Source organism: Coregonus lavaretus (assembly GCF_964263955.1).
Source record: "Coregonus lavaretus genome assembly, contig: HAP1_SCAFFOLD_1669, whole genome shotgun sequence".
In the NCBI taxonomy this organism is placed as follows: Eukaryota; Metazoa; Chordata; class Actinopteri; order Salmoniformes; family Salmonidae; genus Coregonus; species Coregonus lavaretus.
This window is the reverse complement of record NW_028157986.1, coordinates 68,230-78,046: the sequence shown is the minus strand read 5'-3', so window position 1 is coordinate 78,046 and position 9,817 is coordinate 68,230. Positions and strand designations below refer to the sequence as shown.

Genomic DNA, 9,817 nt, shown 5'->3' with positions numbered 1-9,817 from the left:
TTCCAGCAGTACCTGATGCTCCTTAACCCTCCCGTTGTCCTAGGGTCAAAATGACCCGCCACTGTGTTGAACCAACTTTATTTAATTTTTATATTTTTTGGATAATTTGTGAGGAGGAGGCAGTGATACTTTCTTTAAAGTCTCACTGCCTCCTTCTCACAAAAGATCCCAAAAATATCAAAATTAAATAAAGTTGGTTCAACACAGTGGCGGGTCATTTTGACCCTAGGACAACGGGAGGGTTAAGGTCTCAAAATGACCTAGAACATATCAATGGTTAAACAATAAGCACACAACACAGAGGATGTTAAAGGAAATATATGAACATTTTATTCCAAAACAGTCACACTGTTGTAGTAGTATGCTGAAAGTAGTAGAAGTAACATGTTTTGTCTGAAAATGCTAACATTCGTGTTTGTTGGCAGTGAGTGTGGATTGTAGTCACTCATTAGAGCAGTTCATTAAATACATTATGTTTAAAGGGTTACTCCCTTCAATACACCACAAGTGAAGTTGTCCAAATACTTATGACTTCTTCAAATGGGGGGACTAGATACATAAGGTGTTCTAATTTATGTATGAATATAACCTCAAATAAAAGGTGGCATTCTATAATGTCGCCTCATATTAAACATTTGATGTCAAATCCAAAAATGATTTGTACATGGTACAGGCTCTAAAGAAGTTAACTCAGCCATCTACACAGCCGTCGGCAACACAGCCAAGGAGTACAAAACTAAACTTAATAATTGGAAACATGGTAATAGCTTACATAGAACAGATCTACCGCTTCTTAGACCTGCTTTCAATGAGAATGACAGCTCTATAACTCATATTTCTATGTGAATTTGGACGGGTCACCCAAAAAGTTACATATTGAAGCTTTAAATATTTTCTTCATCATTTATCATTACACACACATTTGTTTTAGTTAGTTATTCACACATTTATAAACAACTTTTGTAGTGTTCATACCCAGAATGTTGAGGTTGAAGTGTCAGCTGCGGTCTCCTGCGCTGTTGTGTTTTATCATTAATGCATATGGTAGTTATATATCAATGTGAAAATACCTAGCTTACTAACATTTAACAAATGTGGGAGTAATGATTAATAAATGGTGAGCAAACTGTAAATGCCTTACAAATGGTTTATTACTGAACACTATAAAGTGTTACCCATGATTGCATATTCTTGCATTTTACTTACACAATAGACCATTGAGATAGACTTGGACGTTATCTGATATCATGCATTATTGTACATTTCAACTTTACCACACTTGATGAAGGCATTGTGTCCCAATTGAGCCACTAGAGGGAGATGTTAAACAACATATAGAATGAATCTTGACGTCCTCGGAATGTACTATTAGAATACTTACTTTTTATCATTAAATAACATGGAACAACCACAGACTTTGGTATTTGGAATTTACAACCCTAAATGACTACAATGTATTTTATAAAACAAGCTTATGCCCTCTTATGCCTTCTCCAAGTCATTCCATTCCAATCCATCCAAATCATTCTGCATCAACACCACATGTATCTATGATGACAACACTGAGATGAATAATGTCAGTGTATTGTTACATGAAAGAAGCAATTACAACAAATGTATTACAAAACATATCAAACCTATGTGTGTCATATTTAGGAATAAAAGCATAGGAACTATGAACGTCTTAACTTCTGAGTTAAAATAAGTTTAGCTGTTACTTTGAACCATGGATAAAAGAAAGCATAAATTATTGGATTAATTAAGGAATTAGCAAGTGGCAGACAGCTGATGATAAATGATACAAATTGGTCAATTAAAAATAAAAGTGCATAAAAATAAAATGGAATCCAACAACTTAAATAGGTGAAAACAACAATAGCTAGAGTTTTTGCTGCTTTTCTCTCTGACTTATTTGCCTGTACAGTTTTAACACCAGACACACTGGCAGCCTCTTTTGAAAATACCTTTCTGGCCTGTGATCTGGCCACCACAAATATTTTCAAATAAAGTGTTATAATAATAGAGCACGGGAAAAACATTGTAATTACAAAGTCAATTCTATTACCCCAGACTGACCCTTCTACAGTAAAACATTCTTTCAAACACCTGCTGGGTACCTGTACATTTATAAAGATTTTTGCAATAGCAGCATTGTATATGATATAAAAACACCAGGTAATGGATATACAACACATCATTCTTGTTATTGTTATTTTAGAGTGGTACAATAAGGGATCACACACAGCAACATAACGGTCAATAGATATCAAGACCAAACTGCCCACAGATAAAGAAGAACACAAAAAACTGATATAGAAATAAAACCCACAGAAATATTCCCCAAAATCCCAGCATGGTTCCATTAATGCTACAGTCGTTACTGGTATCACAATCAGTCCCACCAGGAGATCTGCCACAGCCAGAGAGAGGATGAGCAGGTTGGTTGGAGTGTGGAGCTGCTTGAAGTGAGAGATGGAGATGATCACCAGTATGTTCAAAAATACTGTGACTACTGAAATCAATGAGAAGAAGATGTACAGTGTTATGTAGATATATGTCGATAGCGAAGACTTTCTGCAAGAAGAGTTTCTGTCTTGAAAACAGTATTGAACATCTTCCTGTGTCTCCATTTGTAATAAAGGGTCCAAATGCTGAGGTCCTGCTCCTGCTTGGTCCTGTGTGTGACCCTGTCAGGTCAGCCTTCTGACAAACTCTGAGCTCTGCCTCTCTATTTATCCCTGAATGACTGACACACACTCCCCTCCCCAGCGTCTCTCTGACACACACACACACACACACACACACACACACACACACACACACACACACACACACACACACACACACACACACACACACACACACACACAGTGAGCACAGAAATGAACAAATAATTTGTGAAAGCATGATGTAATGTAAAACAAGATTGTATGTTGCTATGGCCACCTAGCCTGTCATTCATTCTTACTGATACAGTGGGGAAAAAAAGTATTTAGTCAGCCAACAATTGTGCAAGTTCTCCCACTTAAAAAGATGAGAGAGGCCTGTAATTTTGATTTGTATAACAGTTTTCTGGTTACTACATGATTCCAAATGTTTTCTTCCATAGTTTAGATGTCTTCACTATTATACTACAATGTAGAAATTAGTAAAAATAAAGAAAACCCTTGAATGAGTAGGTGTTCTAAAACATTTAACTGGTAGTATTTATGGGGCGGCAGGTAGCTTAGTGGTTAAGAGCATTGTGCCAGTAACCGAAAGGTCACTGGTTCTAATCCCCAAGCCGACCAGGTGAAAAATCTGTCGATGTGCCCTTGCACTTAACCCTAATTGCTCCTTTAAGTCGCTCTGGATAAGAGTGTCTACTAAGTGACTAAAATGTCAACAACAAAAAAAATCTATATATACAGTGGGGAAAAAAAGTATTTAGTCAGCTGCCAATTGTGCAAGTTCTCCCACTTGAAAAGATGAGAGAGGCCTGTAAGTTCCATCATAGGTACACGTCAACTATGACAGACAAAATGAGAAGAAAAAAATCCAGAAATTCACATTGTATGATTTTATTTGCAAATTATGGTGGAAAATAAGTATTTGGTCAATAACAAAAGTTTCTCAATACTTTGTTATATACCCTTTGTTGGCAATGACACAGGTCAAACGTTTTCTGTAAGTCTTCACAAGGTTTTCACACACTGTTGCTGGTATTTTGGCCCATTCCTCCATGCAGATCTCCTCTAAAGCAGTGATGTTTTGGGGCTGTCGCTGGGCAACACGGACTTTCAACTCCCTCCAAAGATTGTCTATGGGGTTGAGATCTGGAGACTGGCTAGGCCACTCCAGGACCTTGAAATGCTTCTTACGAAGCCACTCCTTTGTTGCCCGGGCGGTGTGTTTGGGATCATTGTCATGCTGAAAGACCCAGCCACATTTCATCTTCAATGCCCTTGCTGATGGAAGGAGGTTTTCACTCAAAATCTCACGATACATGGCCCCATTCATTCTTTCCTTTACACGGATCAGTCGTCCTGGTCCCTTTGCAGAAAAACAGCCCCAAAGCATGATGTTTCCACCCCCATGTTTCACAGTAGGTATGGGGTTATTTGGATGCAACTCAGCATTCTTTGTCCTCCAAACACGACGAGTTGAGTTTTTACCAAAAAGTTCTATTTTGGTTTCATCTGTCCATATGACATTCTCCCAATCCTCTTCTGGATCATCCAAATGCACTCTAGCAAACTTCAGACGGGCCTGGACATGTACTGGCTTAAGCAGGGGGACACGTCTGGCACTGCAGGATTTGAGTCCCTGGCGGCGTAGTGTGTTACTGATGGTAGGCTTTGTTACTTTGGTCCCAGCTCTCTGCAGGTCATTCACTAGGTCCCCCCGTGTGGTTCTGGGATTTTTGCTCACCGTTCTTGTGATCATTTTGACCCCACGGGGTGAGATCTTGCGTGGAGCCCCAGATCGAGGGAGATTATCAGTGGTCTTGTATGTCTTCCATTTCCTAATAATTGCTCCCACAGTTGATTTCTTCAAACCAAGCTGCTTACCTATTGCAGATTCAGTCTTCCCAGCCTGGTGCAGGTCTACACTTTTGTTTCTGGTGTCCTTTGACAGCTCTTTGGTCTTGGCCATAGTGGAGTTTGACTGTTTGAGGTTGTGGACAGGTGTCTTTTATACTGATAACAAGTTCAAACAGGTCCATTAATACAGGTAACGAGTGGAGGACAGAGGAGCCTCTTAAAGAAGAAGTTACAGGTCTGTGAGAGCCAGAAATCTTGCTTGTTTGTAGGTGACCAAATACTTATTTTCCACCATAATTTGCAAATAAATTCATAAAAAATCCTACAATGTGATTTTCTGGATTTTTTTTCCCTCAATTTGTCTGTCATAGTTGACGTGTACCTAGGATGAAAATTACAGGCCTCTCTCATCTTTTTAAGTGGGAGAACTTGCACAATTGGTGGCTGACTAAATACTTTTTTCCCCCACTGTAGTTAGACATCAGAGAAAAGGTACATTTTCTCAACTGACCATTTAAATGGAGAAAATATAGTATGGTTTATGTTTTGGTCACTCAAAGGCTATTTTACATGGGAAACAGGATAACTGTTCAAGACTAACTGTTTTGGGTGATGTCAGTGCTCAGATTGGACCATAATCCACAACCTCAGGAGACATAGCCTCGGAAGCCGAGACTCCAAACAGAGGTTGTGTTTCTGATAAATGTTCTGACTTGCAACAAGCTAGTTATCATAAGACACAAAACTAACGGTGAGTGTAAGCAGCCAGCCAGCACCTCCCCTTCAAACCCCATCCTTAAACTCCTCCATCCTTCCAGTCGAGAGAACGAAACAAGATTTGGAAGGAAGGCCTTGAGAAACTACAGGACAGATCACAGCATATGTCATTTGGACAGTGCATAAGAAAATTGAAAGTCAGGCAGTTGATGAGATAAGTATTTAGGGACAATTCAAAAATATTCTGGGAATATTTTCACATGACCCTCCCCTTGTACTGTAAAAAAGAAAGTACACACCCTTCCCCCTCATAGAATTAACTCTAAATAATGCTTATGACTATAAATAATAACTGTGTTTAAAAACGTGGGTATCGACTTTGCCACTTCGGCATGCTTTTGTGGCACAGTCGATGCCACGCAGGGCTACGGGCCAGAAGGTTGAGGGCTCGCCGACCACCACAGTCGATGCCACGCAGGGCTACGGGCCAGAAGGTTGAGGGCTCGCCGACCACCACGGATGAGCTCAATCTCCCTGCATGTTTCATTAGACCTACAATACGATCAGAGCCGGCTGCAGACAATGATCAGCTAGGGGGATATCAGATTTCCAACATTTACATTTACATTTACATCATTTAGCAGATGCTCTTATCCAGAGCGACTTACAAATTAGTGCATTCAACTTATGATAGCCAGTGGGACGATGACCTTATTTTCTTTTTTTTTTTTTTTTTTTTTATGGGGGGTGGGGGAAGAAGGATTACTAAGAGCCTTCTAATGCTTCGAAGTCTTGAGTTTTGAAAGGATCATACAGCACTAATCATTTTGTGTTTTCTTACGGATTGTTCCACTGCTTGGCATAAGTCTTGTTTCTCCAAAACAACGGATATACAAAGGGTGGATTCAAGTGTAAGTTTCCATCTAGAAATGTTGGGCCACTTGTAAAATACCAACTAATGCAACATTGTGGCTATACAATTCCATTGGTTCTATGTTTCTGCTAATATATGGCTTCAATTGTCTTGCCACTAATACCAGGAATCCAGTGGAGAAGAAACCTGTACATCTGATGAGGAGTACGTGCTAGACTACACTAATGATATTGAAGACTCAGAAAATGTGATTTTTTAAAGATCTGAATTTTGAATTTCTGATGAAGTTCAGGAATCAGATGAAGGTCAAGAAGACACAATACAAACAAAATAGTCTACAATTCAAGTAGACTGTGAACCGTCGCAATCCCAGGCCTACCTAAATACAGAATCTTCACTGTCGAAAGAAAACAAGCACAACTTCTGTTTTGTTTGCGACAAGCCACAGCAAAAAATCACAAGGCATTTCAAAAAGCATGAAAAAGACAACTCAGAAATAGAAATAGACCCCTCCAGGTTCGAAGACAGCTTGAACAACTTCGGAATAAAGGAAAGTTTCTTCACAACAATAAAGTTCTCAACGGTGGAACATGGGCCCTAAAGGTGAAAAGACTATTAAAGAAAGGGGAAACAGGAAAATATTAATATTTCCCTCATTGCAAAAGCATGGTTGTCTGCTTGGAGCTATGGAGGCATATGAAAAGATGTATCACCAAATCAGATGGTCCATTAGGTGAGGAGCCATTTTGGAGGCAAAGAGCTTTGTCCATGGCTGATTTGGCTCATCTCCCAAAAGAGACACCTGAAGGACTTGTCAAGATGTTCATCACAATGAGACCTTGGAGTATGCAAAGTTCTCATTCAAGAGGCTTGGATACGATAAGACACAGCACCAATATATTTCACAAAAAATCTGGGAACTTGGGGTGGTTGTTGGTCACCTTGAGAAAGTCAATGTCACTCATCACTGTATTAGAATCCATCAAGCCAGACAATTTTTATGAAGTTATTGAAGCTGTCAAAGAAACTGGTAAGTTCAACGAAAGTGAAAATACCTATGGATTTCCTACACTTGTTGTGAAGTTAGGCAGTTCCCTAAAAGACGAGGCAGAAATGTTGGAATGTCTGGCAATAATGGCTGATGATAATGAGTTGATAAAGAATGCCAAGGGCTTTGTGAAGCTCTATACTAAGGCATGGTCTGGAAGTGTCTCACATGCTGCACGTTGCACAATCAGTGATGCCAAGCACAATAAACCAACAGCATTAGCCAAAAGAGAAGATGTGAACCTCCATGGGATCGGTATCCCGTCTACAGGACGGTTGAGCTAACGTGCGCTAATGTGATTATTATGACTGTTGTAAGTAACAGCAAACTTTCCAGGACATAGACATGTTTTATATGTGCAGAAAGCTTAAAGTCTTGTTAATCTAACAAAACTCTCCAATTTACAGTAGCTATTACAGTGAAAGAGTACCATGCTATTGTTTGAGGAGAGTGCACAACAACAACAAAAACTTATCATGGCAAATGCTTTGATACATTCACCTCTGAAGGTAAATATTGTACATACATTCAGTAATCTTGCTCTGATTTGTAATCCTAAGGGTCCCAGAGATAAAATGTAGTATATTTTTGTTTGATAAAATCAGTTTGAACCCCTGCTGTCTCTGGCTCCACACCCACCCCACCCGGCCATCTAGATGTGTGAAAGTTAGTGTATAAGCTAATGATCCATCATGTATGACATTCTTGGGAGTGTGTAAACTTACATTTTGAATTACCATATCATTTTTGTATGTTCTCTATAGTTATGTACTTGAAAATGTAAAGTGCCTTGCAAAAGTATTCATCCCCCTTCGTGTTTTTCCAATTTTGTTGAATTACAATCTGTAATTTAAATTGATTTTTTATTTGGATTTCATGTAATGGACATACACAAAACAGTTCAAATTGGTGAAGTCAAATGAAAAAAAACAATAAAGAAAAAGTGGTGTGTATTCACCCCCTTTTCTCTGAAGCCCCTAAATAAGTTCTGGTGCAACCAATTACCTTCAGAAGTCAAATAATTAGTTAAATAAAGTCCACCTGTGTGCAATCTAAGTGTCACATGATCTGTCACATGATCTCAGTATATATACACCTGTTCTGAATGGCCCCAGAGTCTGCAACACCACTAAGCAAGGGGCACCACCAAGCAAGCGGCACCATGAAGACCAAGGAGCTCTCCAAACAGGTCAGGGACAAGTTGTTGAGAAGTACAGATCAGGGTTGGGTTATAAAAAAATATCCGAAACTTTGAACATCCCACGGAGCATTATTTAAAAATTGAAAGAATATGGCAGCACAACAAACCTGCCAAGAGAGGGCCGCCCACCAAAACTCACGGACCAGGCAAGGAGGGCATTAATCAGAGAGGCAACAAAGGGACCAAAGATAACCCTGAAGGAGCTGCAAAGCTCCACAGCGGAGATGGGAGTATCTGTCCATAAGACCACTTTAAGCTGTACACTCCACAGAGCTGGGCTTTACGGAAGAATGGCCATAAAAAAAGCCATTGCTTTAATAAAAAAAAAGCTAACACGTTTGGTGTTTGCCAAAGGGCATGTGGGAGACTCCCCAAACATATGGAAGATGGTACTCTGGTCAGATGGGACTAAAATTGGGCTTTTTGGCCATCAAGGAAAACGCTATGTCTGGCGCAAACCCAACAACTCTCATCACCCTGAGAACACCATCCCCACAGTGAAGCATGGTGGTGGCCGCATCATGCTGTGGGGATGTTTCTCATCGGCAGGGACGGGGAAACTGGTCAGAATTGAAGGAATGATGGATGGTGCTAAATACATGGAAATTCTTGAAGGAAACCTATTTCAGCCTTCCAGAGATTTGAGACTGGGACAAAGGTTCACCTTCGAGCAGGATTGTTTTGATCACGCGGACTGGGATATGTTCCGGGTAGCTTCTGAAAATAATTGAGACGAATACACTGAAACAGTGACTGAGTTTATCAGGAAGTGAATAGGTGATGTTGTGCCCACTGTGACTATTAAAACCTACCGTAACCAGAAACCGTGGATAGACGGCAGCATTCGCGCAAATCTAAAAGCGCGAACCACCGCATTCAACCATGGCAAGATGACTGGGAATATGGCAGAATACAAAACAGTGTAGCTACTCACTCCGCAAGGCAATTAAACTGGCAAAACATCAGTATAGAGACAAAGTGGAGTCGCAATTCAACGGCTCAGACACGAGACATATGTGGCAGGGTCTACAGACAATCACGGACTACAAAAGGAAAACCAGCCGACACCGACGTCTCGCTTCCAGACAAGCGAAACACCTTCTTCGCCGCTTTGAGGATAACACAGTGCCACTGACGAGGCCCACTACCAAGGACTGTGGCCTCTCCTTCTCCATGACCGACGTGATTAAGACATTTAAGCATGTTAACCCCCGCAAGGCTGCCGGCCCAGACGGCATCCCTAGCCGCGTCCTCAGAGCATGCATATTAATTATAATCTCTCCCTTTCCCAGTGTGCTGTTCCCACATTCTTCAAGATGGCCACCATTGTTCCTGTACCCAAGAAAGCAAAGGTAACTGAACTAAATGACTCGCCCTGTAGCACTCACCTCTGTCATCATGAAGTGCTTTGAGAGACTAGTCAAGTATCATATCACCTCTACCTTACCTGTCAC

The 9,817-nt window shown here is 40.4% G+C and overlaps 1 protein-coding gene across 1 annotated transcript; it reads right to left on the bottom strand.

Moving 5' to 3' along the window:
* Positions 1–1,673: 1,673 nt before the first annotated feature.
* On the bottom strand, positions 1,674–2,630 carry LOC311124565 (trace amine-associated receptor 8b-like; the record flags this gene model as incomplete). The annotated part of the gene is made up of 1 exon (XM_084198684.1): positions 1,674–2,630. One exon carries the CDS (start codon positions 2,628–2,630, stop codon positions 1,674–1,676), a length of 957 nt encoding a protein of 318 aa, XP_084054810.1.
* Between the last annotated feature and the right edge of the window lie 7,187 nt (positions 2,631–9,817).